The sequence below is a fragment of the Salmo salar genome, chromosome ssa22, assembly GCF_905237065.1.
Source record: "Salmo salar chromosome ssa22, Ssal_v3.1, whole genome shotgun sequence".
NCBI lineage: Eukaryota > Metazoa > Chordata > Actinopteri > Salmoniformes > Salmonidae > Salmo > Salmo salar.
This window is the reverse complement of record NC_059463.1, coordinates 2,956,027-2,975,837: the sequence shown is the minus strand read 5'-3', so window position 1 is coordinate 2,975,837 and position 19,811 is coordinate 2,956,027. Positions and strand designations below refer to the sequence as shown.

Here is a 19,811-nt window from a genome sequence, read left to right as displayed (position 1 = left end):
GGTGCGGGGTCCTTAGCCTTGTTAGAGTCGACTTGTGAATGGGGTGAGGGTAGCCATATCGCAGGGAGAAAGTTTGGTAGCTTTGTAAGCTAGCTGACATTAGCTGTGTGTAGACTAACCAGTGAATGGTTAGTGAGGGAGGCCCTGCTCTCTCGCTTCCCCAGTTGTTTAGTTAATTTTCATTCCAATCTCCTTTGCATTAGCGTAGCCTCTCCTGTAGACTGTCAACTATGTGTCTGTCTATCCCTGTTCTCTCCTCTCTGCACAGGCCACACAAACGCTTCACACCGCGTGGCCGCTGCCACTCTAACGTGGTGGTCCCAGCGCGCACGACCCACGTGGAGTTCCAGGTCTCCGGCAGCCTCTGGAACTGCCGGTCTGCGGCCAACAAGGCAGAGTTCATCTCAGCCTATGCTACCCTCCATTCCCTCGACTTCTTGGCGCTGACGGAAACATGGATTACCACAGAAAACACTGCTACTCCTACTGCTCTCTCCTCGTCTGACCACGTGTTCTCGCATACCCCGAGAGCATCTGGTCAGTGGGGTGGTGGCACTGGAATCCTCATCTCTCCCAAGTGGACATTCTCTCTTTCTCCCCTGACCCATCTGTTTATCTCCTCCTTTGAATTCCATGCTGTCACAGTCACTAGCCCATTCAAGCTTAACATCCTTATCATTTATCGCCCTCCAGGTTCCCTTGGAGAGTTCATCAATGAGCTTGACAAGTTCCTTTCCTGAGGATGGCTCACCCCTCACAGTTCTGGGTGACTTTAACCTCCCTACGTCTACCTTTGACTCATTTCTCTCTGCCTCCTTCTTTCCACTCCTCTCCTCTTTTGACCTCACCCTCTCACCTTCCCCCCCTACTCACAAGGCAGGCAATACGCTTGACCTCATCTTTACTAGATGCTGTTCTTCTACTAATCTCACTGCAACTCCCCTCCAAGTCTCCAACCACTACCTTGTATCCTTTTCCCTCTCGCTCTCCTCCAACACTACTCACTCTGCCCCTACTCAGATGGTATTGCGCCGTCGCAACCTTCGCTCTCTCTCTCCTGCTACTCTCTCCTCTTCCATCCTATCATCTCTTCCTCTGCTCAATCCTTCTCCAACCAATCCCCTGATTCTGCTTCCTCAACCCTCCTCTCCTCCCCTTCTGCATCCTTTGACTCTCTATGTCCCCTATCCTCCCGGCCGGCTCGGTCCTCCCCTCCTGCTCCGTGGCTTGACGACTCATTGCGAGCTCACAGAACAGGGCTCCGGGCAGCCGAGCGGAAATGGAGGAAAACTAGCCTCCCTGCGGACCTGGCATCTTCACTCCCTCCTCTCTACATTTTCTTCCTCTGTTTCTGCTGCTAAAGCCACTTTCTACCACTCTAAATTCCAAGCATCTGCCTCTAACCCTAGGAAGCTCTTTGCCACCTTTTCCTCCCTCCTGAATCCTCCTCCCCCGCCCCCCCTCCTCCCTCTCTGCAGATGACTTCGTCAACCATTTTGAAAAGAAGGTTGACGACATCCGATCCTCGTTTGTTAAGTCAAACGACACTGATGGTCCTGCTCACATTGCCCTACCCTATGCTTTGACCTCTTTCTCCCCTCTCTCTCCAGATGAAATCTTGCGACTTGTGATGGCCGGCCGCCCAACAACCTGCCGCTTGACCCTATCCCCTCCTCTCTTCTCCAGACCATTTCCGGAGACCTTCTCCCCTACCTCACCTCGCTCATCAACTCATCCTTGACCGCTGGCTACGTCCCTTCCGTCTTCAAGAGAGCGAGAGTTGCACCCCTTCTCAAAAAACCTACACTCGATCCCTCCGATGTCAACAACTACAGACCAGTATCCCTTCTTTCTTTTCTCTCCAAAACTCTTGAGCGTGCCATCCTTGGCCAGCTCTCTTGCTATCTCTCTCAGAATGACCTTCTTGATCCAAATCAGTCAGGTTTCAAGACTGGTCATTCAACTGAGAGTGCTCTTCTCTGTGTCACGGAGGCTCTCCGCACTGCTAAAGCTAACTCTCTCTCCTCTGCCCTCATCCTTCTAGACCTATCTGCTGCCTTTGATACTGTGAACCATCAGATCCTCCTCTCCACCCTCTCCGAGTTTGGCATCTTCGGCGCGGCTCACTCTTGGATTGCGTCCTACCTGACAGGTCGCTCCTACCAGGTGGCATGGCGAGAATCCGTCTCCGCACCACATGCTCTCAGCACTGGTGTCCCCCAGGGCTCAGTTCTAGGCCCTCTCCTATTCTCGCTATACACCAAGTCACTTGGCTCTGTCATATCCTCACATGGTCTCTCCTGTCATTGCTACGCAGATGACACACAATTAATCTTCTCCTTCTGATAACCATGTGGCGAATCGCATCTCTGCATGTCTGGCAGACATATCAGTGTGGATGACGGATCACCACCTCAAGCTGAACCTCGACAAGACGGAGCTGCTCTTCCTCCCGTGGAAGGACTGCCCGTTCCATGATCTCGCCATCACAGTTGACAACTCCATTGTGTCCTCCTCCCAGAGAGCTAAGAGCCTTGGCGTGACCCTGGACAACACCCTGTCGTTCTCCGCTAACATCAAGGCGGTGACCCGATCCTGTAGGTTCATGCTCTACAACATTCGCAGAGTACGACCCTGCCTTACACAGGAAGTGGCGCAGGTCCTAATCCAGGCACTTGTCATCTCCCGTCTGGATTACTGCAACTCGCTGCTGGCGGTGCTCCCTGCCTGTGCCATTATACCCCTACAACTCATCCAGAACGCCGCAGCCCGTCTGGTGTTCAACCTTCCCAAGTTCTCTCACGTCAGCCCGCTCCTCCGCACACTCCACTGGCTTACAGTTGAAGCTCGCATCTGCTACAAGACCATGGTGCTTGCCTATGGAGCTGTGAGGGGAACGGCACCTCTGTACCTTCAGGCTCTGATCAGTCCCTACACCCAAAGAAGGGCACTGCGTTCATCCACCTCTGGCCTGCTCGCCTCCCTACATCTGCGGAAGCACAGTTCCCGCTCAGCCCAGTCAAAACTGTTCGCTGCTCTGGCACCCCAATGGTGGAACAAGCTCCCTCATGACGCCAGGACAGCGGAGTCAATCACCACCTTCCGGAGACACCTGAAACCCCACCTCTTTAAGGAATACCTGGGATAGGATAAAGTAATCCTTATAACCCCCCCCCCAAAAAAAAATTAGTAAGTCGTTCTGGATAAGAGTGTCTGCTAAATGACGTAAATGTAAATGTGGGCTTTAGCCCATACAAGAGAGCTAAGTTAGCAGTGTGCTAGCAGAGGTAAACCGAGTGCGCATTTAGCCTAGCTTAAGCTAGCAGTGGCACAGCTCGTCTTGGTGCGTTAGCTGGCCTGTTTTTTGTAATCTCGTCAGACCGGATCACCGTGTGATGGGACTGGTTTCATTAGTAAGCACAAAGCAACTGATTGCTAGTTGAAATAAATACGAGCGCTAAGCTAGCAGTTGCTAGATGGCAGTTAGCTAGCTGACGTTAGCTGTGTGGGTTAGTAGCCTAGCTTAAGCCACGGGATAGCAATGTGGATGGCGTCTTCCTTCACTTTTGGAGTTTCTCTGACCTTATCACCATGAGGTGGGTCAGTCTATTAAGCACAACGTTAGCTGTGAGGCTTTAGTTTTAGCTAAGCTGTTAGTTAAACTAGTAGTTAGCTAGCGGGCATTTGCCTCGTGGGCTAGTAGCCTAGCTTGAGCTAGCACAAAGCTAGCCGAAGAAAGCCGCGTGGGTTGCGTCTTTCTCCGGTCTTGCATGTCCCTTTGACTGTAGCACCGTGAGGTTGGACAGGGCAGTTAGCACAAAATGACTGAATGCTAGGTGTGCTAAACAAGGGAGCTGGATAGCAATTCCACCATTGGTGGGTAGGACTCGCTAGAAGCGGTAGCTAGTTTGCCTTGATGAGTTAGCTAGCTTGGTTAGCTCGCTTTGCAGTTTTAGGAAGTCTAGTTATCTTAGCTTTGCAGTGTTAGCTAGCCTAGTTTCGAGAGCCTCTTTGTTTCACACGCAACGACTTATAAAGGGGGAGGGTCCCGGTCGCAGCGCAGCCTGTCTGTCTTCGACAGAAGTGCTGATACCCCAACGAGAGATATCGTGAGATATCGAACAATTATTTGAAAGAGAACCACTATTGATTGATATGTGTGGCCTTGCATTTCACAGTTACGTCATATGATCTGTAGACTGACCTGTTGCTGAAAACCTTGCTGCAGTTGTACACACTGACAGAGAGTACCTCGTGCTTGATGACCTTCCCATAGTGTGGCCACCTGAAGTGCTGCAGAAATGGAGACATTCAAGAGTATAGAATAGCTGTTAGTAATTTGTGAGGGGGCAATATTCTCTCATCAATCACACATTTGCTTGCCATTTCCAGGATCCCAGGACAGAAGTGAACTTTGTATCTTGTAAACAAAACACTTAAAAGTCACTGATGACATCTGTATTTAAAGTTTTGCTAAAGAGGGACCAACATGATTGGAATTTCTGCAAAACTTTTCAGGCATTAGTTCATTGTTTTTCCACTGTAGATATATTTGTAAAAAAACTGTTCAGGAAAACAGTAACACCATAAAATGGGATCATGGATGTGTTTGTTCAAATTGTATAATAACATCAATCAAACATACCTGTAATTAGCAAAAAGATAATTAGCAGTCGATAACTGTCACTAACTAACCCTCAACAACTGCGAATGCAAACAAGAAACTGAATAAGTTTCTTTACGAGGGACATGGAGACTCCTCATGTTGATTCAGTACCACCTTCAATTTGTGTTTGTGAAAGGTTAACCCCAGTCTCTCTCTCTGTCTGTCTGTATTTGTGTGTGCATGCATGTGTCACCCAGTGCCACTGTGAGCTTAGCACCCGTGTTTGCTATGTGTGGAGAATGTCCACCCATTACCAGTAAGGTAAATGACAACTTGATGACTCACAGAGAGAAGAATAGAGCCTTGAGCTCCATCCAACCTACAAGTAGAAAAAGCATTGCTAATAAAAGATCATACAAAGAACTTGAAGAAGTAAGAAGAGAGAGAGCAAGCTGTTCCTGGGGCTCTGTTCACAAACACAAACACATCCCACAGATCTCCAGGACAGCAACACAATTAGACCCAACCAAATCATGAGAAAACAAAAAGATAATTACTTGACACATTGGAAAGAATTAACAAAAAAACGGAGTAAACTAGAATGCTATTTGTCCCTAAACAGAGAGAATACCTGACCACTGTGACTGACCAAAACTTTGACTATGTACAGACTCAGTGAGCATAGCCTTGCTATTGAGAAAGGCCACCGTAGGCAGACCTGGCTCTCAAGAGAAGACAGGCCATGTGCACACACTGCCCACAAAATGTGGTGGAAACTGAGCTGCACTTCCTATCCTCCTGCCAAATGTATGACCATATCAGAGAAACATATTTCCCTCATATTACACAGAGCCACAAAGAATTAAAAAACAAACCCAATTTTGATAAACTCCCATATCTACTGGGTGAAATACCAGTGTGCCATCACAGCAGCAAGATTAGTGACCTGTTCCCACAAGAAATGGGCAACCAGTGAAGAACAAACACCATTGTAAATACAGCTTGATGCTGCTTTCCGATAATTTTATTCTGGTGTCATGATGACCAATGCTTAAAACCTCTTTAGGATCGGACCCTTCTTAAAATTACATACCCAAATCTAACAGCCTGTGGCTCAGGACCTGAAGCAAGGATATGCATATTCTTAAAATCAAATAAAATTGTATTAGTCACATGCGCCGAATACAACAGTGAAATGCTTACTTACGAGCCACTAAACGATAGTGCAGTTTCAAAAAATACAGATAAGAATAAGAGATAAATGTAACAAGTATGCATATTCTTGATACATTTTGAAAGGAAACACTTTGAAGTTTGTGGAAATGTGAAATTAATGTAGGATAATAACACATTAGATCTGGTAAAAGATAATACAAAGAAATAAACATGCATATATTTTTTTTGTACCATCATCTTTGAAACGTAAGAGAAAGGCCATAATGTATTATTCCAGCCCAGGCGCAATTTAGATTTTGGCCACTACATGGCTATGTGCAAAGTTTTAGACCGATCCAATGAACGATTGCATATATGTTGAAAAGGTTGTATAAAGACGGCCCAAATTGGCCTAATTGGTTTATTAATACATGTTCAAGTTTATAATTGCACACTCTCCTCAAACAATAGTATGGTATTCTTTTACTGTAAGAGCTACTGTAAATTGGACAGTGCAGTTAGATTAACAGTCAGATATGTAATATCACCATGTAGACTAGACAACCCGCACAGCCTACCCGCACTGTATCTGCGAGCTACTGTCTAGAGCGCAGGTGCCAAGACAAGAGTAAGCACATTTACTATTTAATGCAGCTGTTTTTGTGACAAAACTATCAGTAGACTTGAAAATACAATGGAAGCACATCGAACTTCACGCACTGATTTTATCTGCAACAAGTCCATTTGGTGGAAAGTGCTCATATTTTCTTTATGCGGATTCTAGAATATTCTCATGAAAATCCGTCGCCAATTGGATGGAAAGCTACTGACTTCCAAACCATGTACATAAACCTTCACTAGCCCTGATGCTAGTATTTATTTATACAGCTTCCGTTTGGGTAATGTCTCTTCTGTCCACCTTGATCATGGTTCTGCAGCACTGACAGCTGTGTTGTTGACATGACAACTGGGCCGGAGTTCCGAACCTTCGAATGGATCATGTGACAAAAGCATTCGTTTTGATTGGCTGTTGCTTGCAATTAGTTGCACAAATCCAAAGTGGACATGTGGTGTTTGTTTGTGTGTCTTCAGATCAGAGGGAGCAGGCGCTCTGTGCGATGTAACTTAGGGAAAGACCTGTATCTTGCTTTGCGCTTAGGTACATTGCACCATTGAGGGGAGTGATTATCTGTGGTAGTGTTAAGTGTGGAGGTGGAACAATTCAAGTTGAAAATTCCTGATGTTCGTGATGCCCACCGTTTGACCCGGTGGGAGCATGGTGAAAGAGAGGAGTCACTGTCAGTCCTTTTGAGTTTTGAGTCAGTCTTTACCATACGAGGTCACGTTAGGACATATCAGTTATCCTGTTAAAGCTTTTGTAGCGAATCCACTGCGCTGTTTCAAGGGCAACGTTTATGGTCATGTCACAGCAGTGTGTAGGAGGGAGATTCTAAGATGTGGGAAGTGTGCAGGAGGGCATGGGATAGAGGATTGTGTAGTTTCGGTGGATACATTTGTGTGTGTCAACTGTAAGGGGTGCACATGTTGCTGGGGATTGGAAGTTTCTGGAGTGAGAGAGGCAGGTTGAGGTGGCTAAAGTCAGAGTAGTGCAAAAAGTGTGGTATGCTGAAGCAGTGATGAAAGTAGAGGATGATGCGTCAAGGGTGAGGGATTCTGAGAGGATCCCTGTGAATAGTAGATCTGTGCGAACAGAGGGATATGCCAATTAGTGAAATATGCTTCAGTAAGGTTGTCTTCTTAGCGTTTGTAGCAATGGTTATCAACTGTACAGCAGAAATGGAACTTAAATCACAGAAACTAGGTGTTGTTGTGGCAGCTGCAGAGAAGTACTTGGGGGTACAAGATTTTAATTAAGAAGAGTTACAGTGTGTTGAGTGGCAGTGTCCTGTCCTCTCAGGCCGTTGGCCTGGGGTAGGATCAGATATGGTTAAAGTAGTGGAATAAGGTGGTGGGTTTTAATGAGTAACTCAAATATATGTTTATTTCTATTTATTTAAAAAAAATCCTGGTTCCTCCATTTTGTATCACAAAGTGTAATGGATCTATACTATAGTTCAGTTGGGCGTGGTAATGCAACATATTGGATGCCGACCGCTGTTAAACCTCACAGAAGAAGAAATTATAAGAACTAGTTGCACAAAGTTGAAAAGTTTCAACTGAATGCAACCAAGTTGCAGATAAGTTGCTTATTAGTTGCAGGGGGGTGTTTCACATAGCAATCAAAAAGCAACTCAGTTGCAAGCAACTACATTTGTGTGCAAGTTGCGTCGTGTAAAATGCTCCGATGTTCACCAGCTGCATATGCGTTTTGTTCTGCCAGATGTCTAACCCACATTTTCCGTACGACGCACGTGCTTTGCTTTTCAACTAGCTAAATGCTAGCTAGTTGGAGTCTGTGTGTATTTATGTTTGTACCACCGCAGAGTAAAACAATGCACGAGTTGAAAATATTGAATACAATCAGGCACAGAACGCACCACGCCAAGTGCTATGTAGCGTATTGGACTGCTCCATTGACAATGAATGACTTCCGCCTGAAGACAAAGAGTTTGATGCATCTGGTGGACATGAGGCGTTAGGGATAATCAACGAGGGGCTGGCTATGTGTTCTATGGAAAATAATGAACGATGTGGAAGGTGTTCCACGACACTATAATGGAGTGGAACTAACTTTCCACAGAAGTTGCCTTATTTTCCAGAGAATGCATAGAGCCCCGAGTTGATTATCCCCATTATACCATGGCTATAATTTAACACATTTGCTGCAAACATTTTTTTATTTTGCAGGTAAAAATGTGTTCAACATCCACTGAAGTAGGTAGCAGTTTCACTACATAGCTAGCTACAGTAGTTGCCTTGGTAATCAAACCATCAGTCCTAGCTTGCTATTATGAAAATGTAATTCAACCATGCCAATAATGTTTTCAATTCGACTTTAGCTTTCAAAAGCAGCTTAAACATAGAACATGTAAGATTGAACTATAGCCATTGAATTCTACCGTGCTGATATACTGTGCGTTATAGGGAAATAATGCACGCTCTAGAATTCCCTTCAAGCCAATCAGAAACGAGTATTCAACAATACCATGATATAATTAAGTGATAATGCCCGAAAAGCAGGTGTTTGGTAGGAAATATTGGCACGGGTGTTCGTCTCGGGCCGGGAAACCCTGCCAATATATCCTCCAAACACCGGCTCCGAGGGCATTATCACTTTTATACAACTGGTTACCAATATATTCAAATAATGATACATATTTTCTTAAATGTATTCATACTATTTCATCTGTCCACAATATATAGTCCCAACACAAATCTAGGGTTGCTACCCAAGCCGGCTGGTTGCCAGAGACGCGACCCAGTATTTCAGTCTTTTTGTTCTGTATCTATGGACGCAGTAGTTCGTTCTAAATGTTCCATTGCCATACTTGCTGCCAACGTTCTTATCCCTTGCTTGCTAGCTAGCTACAAGTCACGTCAAAAAGTGCAGCCAGAATAACAGCAAAGTAGATGCATTTGCATTTGTTTAAACTGTTTGCTAGTGACATTTATTTGGATACATCCATTGCAATGAGCTAATGAGGCGCAATTTCGCCTGCCGTAGAAAATCTGCTCATTCGTCAGGACACTGTTGTTCAGAGGAGCTAGCCTACAACACAGCTAACACAATCACTTCAAACTGATGCTGGAAAGACTGTAGTTCCACTTTGTTTCATTTTACCTTTTTTCAATTGACATTTCTTTGTATATATCCATACAAATTTTGCCTGTTGATTCATGATTTCGACTGGCTGAGAATCGCTGCCTGCCTGTCTGTCTCGTCCCGACTCGTTCATTACTATGGGACAGCTGGAGATTGAATTTGAATATTGAAACAATGTTGAAAATGTCGGAGACAGACAGCAAGGTTTATACAAATCTCCGCTGTTGAAAACGAAATATTTGTCTAGAATAAATGTGAGATCATGTCTATATGTTTTTTATATTGGAGATCAAGTTTATAAATTGCTTGGCTGATGGATTAAGCAGTATTTTGAGGTTTAAAACTAAGACGTTTTGTGGTTGGAATTGCAGTATTTACTTCGTTTGAGAATTAAGACGTGAGCAAGCAACTTTTGACAAACTGGTTTCGTCTGGACAAACAAATAGATACCAACGTGTTCTGTTGAGAAAAAAAAGTGATGAGTTCAAATATTTGGATAATCGATGTTTATATTTAACGATGGCAGAAAGGCCAGATTCTTTGGTACATGACATGGATTACAGGGAGTGGATAAGGTGAAGAGACTGGTACCTACTGTAAACTTGGGGTTGGGGTCAATTCGAATTTAAATCAGTCCATTTAGGAAATAAACTCAAATTCCTTTACAATAATTGAAATAGGGCATCTCTTTTCAATAAACTGAAAAGGAGAAAAAATTGTTCGTAAAATAATTTCCTGAATTGAATGATTCCAACTCAAATTGACTACAACCCTGACACTGGGCCAAATATTTAATTCAAGAAGGATCTTACCTCATTGAAAATGGCAACATTTTCACACTGAAGAATCTTGGTTTTGTGGGTAAAACCTAGAAAATGGATAAATATGCTGAGAAGACTGCAGACATATTACACACATTGTATGAATATACTGTAGGACAGAAAACAATGGACAATTACACTGGCAACAACTCGAAAATGAGTATATAAACCACCGTAGTTTTAATAAGACACTGTTTTCTTGTAAGTAATTGAATGGGTCGTTCTTGAATTGCAGTGGCATTTGCGTCCCCCTCCTTTGCAACCATGAAACACACTTTAAAATAGCAAATAGTTACACATAATACATGTTTTTGTTTATATTGAACTGTTTACCATTGATACAACATAATGCAAGTCCTTTATACTACAAAACATTATGTTTATGATTTGTTTAAAGTACTTGGCTCATCCCAGTAGTAATCCAGTACAGTTGTACTGACATTAGGGAATTTATAGTATATATATCATTTTGAATGCAAGAAAGTAAGTATTGTACAGATCAATAAAAACAAAATCCTATTAAAAATAACTTTGATTAAAAAAAATACATAAATCATCCCTAAATTTTGTTGTTGGTGTTAACGCCTTGAAAATCACTTACAACAAAGATACACAAGGACCTTGAGCAGCAAATTTATCGTGGGAGGTGTCTATATTAAAGAGGATTATTAGCTAATCGCATTGATCATTTGATGTCTTAATTGAGTGTCATTGGTGTAACTCAATTTAAATGAAGGGAAATTACATTGTGAGCAAAATTCTTAATCATATCACTCTATTAAATTATTTAAGTGGTTAATGACCTTAGGTTTGATCGTCATTTAAAGGGGCAATCTGCCATAGCTACATAAATGTTCTGAGTTTTAAATGAATGATACAGTTGAAGTCAAAGGTTTACATACACTCAATTAGTATTTGGTAGCTTTGCCTTTAAATTGTTTAACTTGGGTCAAACGTTTTGGTTAGCCTTCCACAAGCTTCCCACAATAAGTTGGGTGAATTTTGGCCCATTCCTCCTGACAGAGCTGGTGTAACTGAATCAGGTTTGTAGGCCTCCTTGCTCACACACGCTTTTTCAGTTCTGTCCACAAATTTTCTATATGATTGAGGTCAGGGCTTTGTGATGGCCACTCCAATACCTTGATTTTGTTGTCCTTGGGCCATTTTGCCACAACTTTGGAAGTAAGCTTGGGGTCATTGTCCATTTGGAAGACACATTTGCGACCAAGCTTTAACTTCCTGACTGATGTCCTGAGATGTTGCTTCAATATATCCACATACTTCTCCTCCCTCATGATGCCATCTATTTTGTGAAGTGCACCCATCCCTCCTTCATCAAAGCACCCCTACAACATGATGCTGCCACCCCCGTGCTTCACGGTTGGGATGGTGTTCTACGGCTTGCAAGCCTCCCCCTTTTTCCTCCAAACACAATGATGGTCATTATGGCCAAACAGTTCTATTTTTGTTTCATTAGACTAGAGGACATTTCTCCAAAAAGTACAATCTTTGTGCAGTTGCAAACCGTAGTCAAGGTTTTTATGGCAGTTTTGGAGCAGTGGCTCCTTGCTGAGTGTTTTACTGTGGATATAGATCATTTTGTACCCGTTTCCTCCAGCATCTTCACAAGGTCTTTTGCTGTTGTTCTTGGATTGATTTGCACTTTTCGCACCAAAGTACGTTCATCTCTAGGAGACAGAACACATCTCCTTCCTGAGTGTTATGACGGCTGTGTGGTCCCATGGTGTTTATACTTGGGTACTATTGTTTGTACAGATGAACCTGGTACCTCAGGCATTTGGAAATTGCTCCCAAGGATGAACCAGACTTGTGGAGGTCTACAATTTATTTTCTGATGTCTTGGCTGATTTCTTTTGATTTTCCATGACGTCAAGCAAAGAGGCACTGAGTTTGAAGGTTGGCCTTGAAATACATCCACAGTTAGCACTCCAATTGACTCAAATTATGTCAATTAGCCTATCAGAAGCGTCTAAAACCATGACATCATTTTCTGGAGTTTTCCAAGTGTAACTGATGTGAAATGGCTCGTTAGTTAGCGGTGGTGCGCGCTAATAGCGATTCAATCGGGTGAAGTCACTCGCTCTGTGACCTTAAGTAGTTGTTCCCCTTGCACTGCAAGGGCCACGGCTTTTGTGGCGCAATGGGTAACGATGCTTCGTGGGTGTCAGTTGTTGATGTGTGCAGAGGGTCCCTGGTTCGAGCCCAGGTTGGGGCGAGGAGAGGGACGGAAGCTAAACTGTTTAAAGGCACAGTCATCTTAGTGTATGTAAACGTCTGACCAACTGGAAATGTGATACAGTAAGTTATAAGTGAAATAATCTGTCTGTAAACAATTGTTCGAACAATTACTTGTGTCATGCACAAAGTAGATGTCCTAACCGACTTGCCAAAACTATAGTTTGTTAACAAGACATTTGTGGAGTTGTTTAAAAACAAGTTTTAATGACTCCAACCTAAGTGTAATGTAAACTTCCGAATTAAACTGTATATAGCCATTGAATCTTAAAGAATATAACTTAGTTCAACTGTCTAACTTTATCAGAACCCAAAAGCTTGTGGATAAGTTGCATTCACTCCATTGTTTGTTAACAATGTAATTATAAACAAACACTTTATGGCTTCAAATGTCACCAGAATTCAAGAACAACTGTAATACACTTGTGGATCTACAAGATTACTAAATGTACACCACCACCCAATATGAAACTATCCTCTTTCATCTAGTTAAACCTCAGGTTTCCTATCCAGGTAAAGCAAACATTTACTTTCATGTCAGTCAAATACAATAAATGTTCAGAGGATAAGTTGCATCCATGGCAGACAATCACATCAAACATATTCATGAAAGCTGAATCCCTGAAAGCTCAAAATAACTGCACTTATGTACCTCTAAAGGATAACTCCACTTTTCGATCATACGTCCCAGGTAAATTGATGATCCTCTTCAGGTTGACAGTGATGGACATGTTTCTGTTAAAGTATGTAACTGTATCCAATAGATATCATCGTACAGCTTTGATCTGTTTCAGTGTGGAGACCAGTAGCTCACATGCTGTCACCTGAACCTCTGACAAAATCTCCTATCCACATAGGTGTTGATTCAATGAGGACCTATAACAGTGTTTTTTTTCTAAAGGGGAAGTTCCTAATGTTTGAGGAATGTGAGGTAGGAGTTGCCCAGCCTGTTTCGTTAGAATCAGACAGAACACATAGGCTACGTTTACACAGGCAGCACAATTCTGATCTTTTGCTCAATTATTGACAGAAGAGCTGATCTGATCAGTCAAAAGACCAAATAGTAATAAAAAAAAATACAGAATTGGGCTGCCTGCCTGTGTAAACCTTGAGGGTCTGTCCATGTCAACTGGATTCCAAAGAATGTTTTTAGAATAAATTAAGTTGCTCATATTAGAACGATTGGTGTATTCACATGGGTGTCTTTAAAATCATTTTTTTTAAAGTTATGACTGAAGATACAGCTTCCTTCGCCTCAAGGCTTGAGTTCATAAATATACTCAACAAAAATATAAACACAACATGCAACAATTTCAAGTATTTTACTGAGTTACAGTTCATTAAAGGAATTTTAAATAAATGCATTAGGTCCAAAGCTATGAATTTCACATGACTGGGCAGGGGTAGGCCCGCCCACTTGGGAGCCAGGTCCACCTACTGGCCCAGCCAATCAGAATAGGTTTTCTCCACAAAAGGGCTTTATTACAGACAGAAATACACCTGAGCACCCCCCCTTCCCCTCCTCAGACAATCCCGTAATTCTCTGGCAATAGCTCTGGTGGACATTCCTGCAGTCAGCATGCCAATTGCACGCTCCATCAAACCTTGAGACATCTGTAGCATTGTGTTGTGTGACAACAACTGCACACTTGAGTGGCCTTTTATTGTCCCAAACAACAAGTGCACCTGTGTAATGATTATGCTGTTTAATTGGCTTCTTGATATGCCACACTTGTAAGGTGGATGGATTATTTTTGTAAAGGTCAAATGCTCACTAACGGGGATGTAAAAAAATTGACAAAATGAGAGAAATAAGCTTTTTGTGTATATGGAAAATGTCTTGCCTCTTATTTTAGCTCATGAAACATGGGACCAACACTTTACATGTTGTGTTCATATTTTTGTTCAGTAGAAGCAAACCTGATTCCCTTTAAATTAAACAAAAAAAACGTTGTATGTACTGTATATGTATGTACTGTATACATGTGGTCCCAACAAGTTTAGCATATTCATAGCAGCACTGATTTGGGTGATTGAGCTACTGTGGAATTACAAGTCTGTAAGTGCTTTTTTCTAATCTAATGGGTACATACGCTGCCATCACTGTCTACAGTCTTAATCTAAAATTGATTAAATTGTTTTTCCCCCCCTCAAACTACACACAATACCCCATAACGACAAAGCAAAAACAGGCTTTTCGAAATTTTTGCAAATGTATTAAAAATAAACTGAAATATTACATTTACATAAGTATTCAGACCTTTTACTCAGCACCTTGTTGAAGCATCTTTGGCAGCGATTACATTCGAGACTTCTTGGGTATGACACTACAAGCTTGGCACACCTGTATTTGGGGAGTTTCTCCCTTTCTTCTCTGCAGATCCTCTCAAGCTCTGTCAGGTTGTATGGGGAGCGTCGCTGCACAGCTATTTTCAGGTCTCTCCAGAGATGTTAGTTAGGGTTCAAGTCCAGGCTCCGGCTGGACCACTCAAGGACATTCAGAGACTTGTCCCGAAGCCACTCCTGCGTTGTCTTGGTTGTGTGCTTATGGTCATTGTTCTGTTGGAAGGTGAACCTTTGCCCTAGTCTGAGGTTCTGGAGTAGGTTTTCATCAAGGATCTCTCTGTACTTTGCTCTGTTCATCTTTCCCTCGATCCTGACTAGTCTCCCAGTCCCTTCCACTAAAAAACATCCCCAAAGCATGATGCTGCCACCATCAGGCTTCACCGTAGGGATGGTGCCAGGTTTCCTCCAGATGTGACGCTTAGCATTCAGGCCAAAGAGTTCAATCTTGGTTTCATCAGACCATAGAATCTTGTCCTTTATGTGCCTTTTGGCAAACTCCAAGCGGGCTGTCAGGAGCCTTTTACTAAGGAGTGGCTTCCGTCCAGCCACTCTACCATAAAGGCCTGATTGGTGGAGTGCTGCAGAGATGGCTGTCCTTCTGGAAGGTTTTCCCATCTCCACAGAGGAACTCTGGAGCTCTGTAAGAGTGAACATCGAGTTCTTGGTCACCTCCCTGACCAAAGCCCTTCTCCCCTGATTGCTCAGTTTGGCCCGGCGGCTCAGCTCTTAGAAAAACTTCTTCCATTTAAGAATGATGAAGGCCACTGTGTTCTTGGGACCCTTCAACACTGCAGACATTTTTTGGTACCCTTCCCCAGCTCTGTGCCTAAAGACAATCCTGTCTCGGAGCTCTACAGACAATTCCTTCGACCTCATGGCTTGGTTTTTGCTCTGACATGCACTGTCAACTCTGGGACCTTATATAGACAGGTGTGTGCCTTTCCAAATGATGTCCAATCAATTTAATTGAATTGAATCCATTTTAGAATAAGGTTGTAACGTAACAAAATGTGGAAAAGGGGAAGGGGTCTAAATACTTTCCGGAAAGCACTTCTTTGCACGTCAAATCCACTTCTTTGGCTTCAAAAGCACATTACACATTACTTTGTTGTAACACAGCATACTCTTGAATACAGGGTGGGTGTAATTTCAATCCGACAAATATCATTCACAGATTGGACCTATCCTTTCAGATCCTAGCTGGTACACCATTGAAATTGAAAAAGCATTGACATTGTAACTTCCAACTACTACCACAAAGATGGCTGCCGGTGTTGTGCTGAAAATCTCCCCTTGCCAGAATTCTCCCCGCTTCGCGTTCTTCATTGCTGCGACTTGCTTTCTGCTCTTTACTCTGTTGTCAGTTTAGCTTACATTTTTTTGCCTTTATTTAACTAGGCAAGTCAGTTAGGAACAAATTCTTATTTTCAGTGATGGCCTAGGAAAAGTGGGTTAACTGCCTTGTTCAGGGGCAGAACCAGACTTTTATATGGGGGGGGAATTCTGGCAGGGGGGAGATTTTCGGCACAACACCAGTACTCCCACTGTCAACTTGAATGGGAATGTCAATTCTATCATATAAGTATGTTTCCTATAGAAGATTGAGAATATTATTTAAAACCTCAAAATGACCTAAAAATCAACATTTTGTCTTAATCAATGACTAAGATATTGATGTCTCATGGTAGAGTGTGGGGGAGGGTCCAAGAATAGGCTAAATGGTCCAACTTTGAGGACCTATATCTCCTGAACGGTTGTCATTCAGGTCAAATATTAATATTCTGACATTTTCTATCATGGGTAAATATTAGGGGTGAAACGGTACGTGTATTCGTATTGAACCATTCGGTACAGAGTCCACGGTGCAGTACAATAATCATATATTATAGCTAGGAAAATATATATTTCATTGTAAAAAAAATATTGCATTAACCAATGGCGTATAAAATAACGTGGGAAAAATATCCACTTAGTAATAAAGTTGTATTTAAAAAAAAAAAAAAGTTATTTCGTCTCGTAGCTCTGCAGCTCTGCTCATGAGTTATTTCACTCTAGCGAGAACAGAGCTGAGACCGTCGTAGCAGCAATTAGCTTAAGAAGGAATTAGCAGTTAGCTAAATGCAAAGGAGCAACATGGCAAGCATTGGCATATCAGAACTAGAAGACGCCCCAGTATCATTCAGGTCTGCCGTTGTCATGGGCGTCGTAAGGAGTGGACCAAAATGCAGCGGGTATATTTATCATCTTCTTCTTTATTGAAGGAAAAACACTTAAACAAAACAAACGACGAAAACAGTCCCGTAAGTTGCACAAACTATACAGGAAACAACCACCCACAAAACACAAGTGAAACAAACCCCAACTAAATATGGCCTCCAATTAGAGGCAACAACAACCAGCTGCCTCTAATTGGAGGTCCTACCAAAACCCAACATAGAAATTGAAAAACTAGATAAACCTATAGAAATAGAAAATGTAGAAAAAAAAGAAGAAAAAAAACGAACCACACAAAACAAACACCCCCTGCCACACCCTGACCAAACTACAATAACAAATAACCCCTTTTACTGGTCAGGACGTGACAGCCATCTGGGAACATTTCTGTTTCCCTGTAAACTAAAACGGGGATTGCCAACGAGTGGTGGATAAAACTTCTACAACATGTAGGCTCTGTTCATTGCCGATACCCTATTCGAGTGGCAATACGAGTTACTCATTTGCGCCAACATCACCCCAAAGTGTCAATTGGTGGGACTAGGCGAAAAAATGAAACGGCAACCAAATGGGCAACCGCTTCTTCCCACAGCCTTCATGCAATAATATGCGGCTGACTCCGGTAGAGATAAAGAAATCAACGCAGCGATAGCAAAATTCATAGCGGCAGATATGAGACCCTTCTCTGTGGTAGAGAATGCGGGGTTCAGAAACATGTTTAAAGTGTTCGAGCCGCGCTTCACTATTCCTTCCCGTACACATTTTGCCCAGACATTAATACCTGCCTTATACAAAAAAAAAATATCAACTTGAGAGCGAGTTGTCCTTCAGCCCTGTCCTTCAAACACATCCCCTTGAGAGTAGTCACACCAGTGTAAACTTGGGGGAAGAGCTAAGGGACGTACTTGCAGTGTGGAAGTTGGAGAGGGATAATGTAACGATTCCTGTGACCACTGACAACTGTAGAAATATTGTAAATGCAGTTGCACCAGCTGGACTGGGGCCACAGATAGGATGCTTTGCTCACGTTATTAATATAGCATCTCAAAAAGCAATGTCAGTGAATCCAATCTCTCGCCTCATAGCAAAAGATCAGGAAGGTGGTATCCTTCTTTCATAAAAGCACAACTGCTGCACACGTTTTCAAGATGAAATAGGAGAAGCCGGAGCTGCCAAACCACAAACTAATCCAAGATGTCCCTACTAGATTCAAGCCATGACATGGTTAAGAGATACCTTGAGCAGAAAGTTGCAGTGTATTTTACACTGACTGATCAAGCTGTGAGGAAGAATGTCATATATATTTTGACTGTCTGAAAATGACATAAGATTAGCAGAAGATATCAAAGTGTGCAAACCTCTCAAAACAGTCACAACACTGATATGCACTGAGAGCATTCCATCAGTTTCCATGGTCCTGCCTATGAAAACAATGATCCTGAAATCAATGGTGGCATCTGATGAAGATGAACCCGCAGTAAGGGATGTCAAGACTGCTATCAGAGTTAACCTGGAGCCTAGATATGCTGACCCTGGTGTCCAATACTTCTTACACAAGAGCACCGCTTTGGACGACCCGGTTCAAGACCCTGCTGCACCTGGATGCTGCTGCTCGTCTGAGAGTCTACAATGAACTCACAGCAGAGATTGTTACCAATATACAACAGGTGTTGTATTTATTTAGTTAATGTGACATTTATTTTATTCATTAGTGATTTAACAATTCATTATAAAGTAACAATTGTAATTGTCATAATAGTGTCTGATAGATATTTCTAACAACAAATCATATTTTTAAAGCCACTAAAGAAAGTAATTTTCATCAAATAGAATTTTGCAGGGTCAAGCCATATACCACAGGAGCCAACCCCTCTCCAGAGACGGCAGACGACAGGGGTTCTCTTCCAGAAAATAAGTCTGCCATGGCTGAGCTTTCGGGGGAAGTTGTTCACGACCCAGGAGCAGGGAACCAAGTCAAACGTCAAGGTCATAGAGGTGTCCTCATACAGGGAACTGGACTGTATTCCCCTGGATGCTGATCCACTTACATGGTGGAAGACCAAAGAGTTAATATACCCTCATGTTGCCATGTTAGCAAGGCGCTACCTGGCTGTGCCTGGGACCTCTGTCCCTAGCAAAAGTATTCTCCACAGCGGCTGACATTGTCACAGCAAGCCAATCTGTGCTCATTGCAGATTTTTATTCGTAATGGATCCCCATCAGCTGCCAAAGCAGCTGCCACTCTTCCTGGGGTCCAGCGAAATTAAGGCAGTTTATACAATTTTAAAAACATTACAATACATTCACAGATTTCACAACACACTGTGAGCCCTCAAGCCCTTACTCCACCACATATCTACAGTACTAAATCCATGTATATGTACATAAGTTATATATGTATATATGTTATCGCGTCTGTCTGTGCCAATGTTTGTGTTGCTTCACAGTCCCCGCTGTTCCATAAGGTGTTTTATTATCTGTTTTTTAAATCTAATTTTACTGCTGGCATCAGTTACTTGATGTGGAATAGAGTTCCATGTAGTCATGGTTCCATGTAGTACTGTGTGCCTCCCATAGTCTGTTCTGGACTTGGGGACTGTGAAGAGACCTCTTGTGACTTGTCTTGTGGAGTATGCATGGGTGTCTGAGCTGTGTGCCAGTAGTTTAGACAGACAGCTCGGTGCATTCA

General features: G+C 42.8%; 1 protein-coding gene across 1 annotated transcript in view; it reads right to left on the bottom strand.

The window, feature by feature from the left end:
- The window catches only part of fer1l4 (fer-1 like family member 4), a 109,240-nt gene extending 95,817 nt beyond the window's left edge, over positions 1–13,423 (bottom strand). Inside the window, exons 1-3 of the mRNA XM_045705303.1 lie at positions 13,215–13,423; positions 10,298–10,353; positions 4,205–4,293 (exon numbers count right to left, since the gene is read on the bottom strand). Coding sequence (XP_045561259.1) covers positions 4,205–4,293; positions 10,298–10,353; positions 13,215–13,293 — 224 coding nt within the window. The 5' untranslated portion in view covers positions 13,294–13,423. The remainder of the gene's footprint in view (positions 1–4,204; positions 4,294–10,297; positions 10,354–13,214) is intronic.
- Between the last annotated feature and the right edge of the window lie 6,388 nt (positions 13,424–19,811).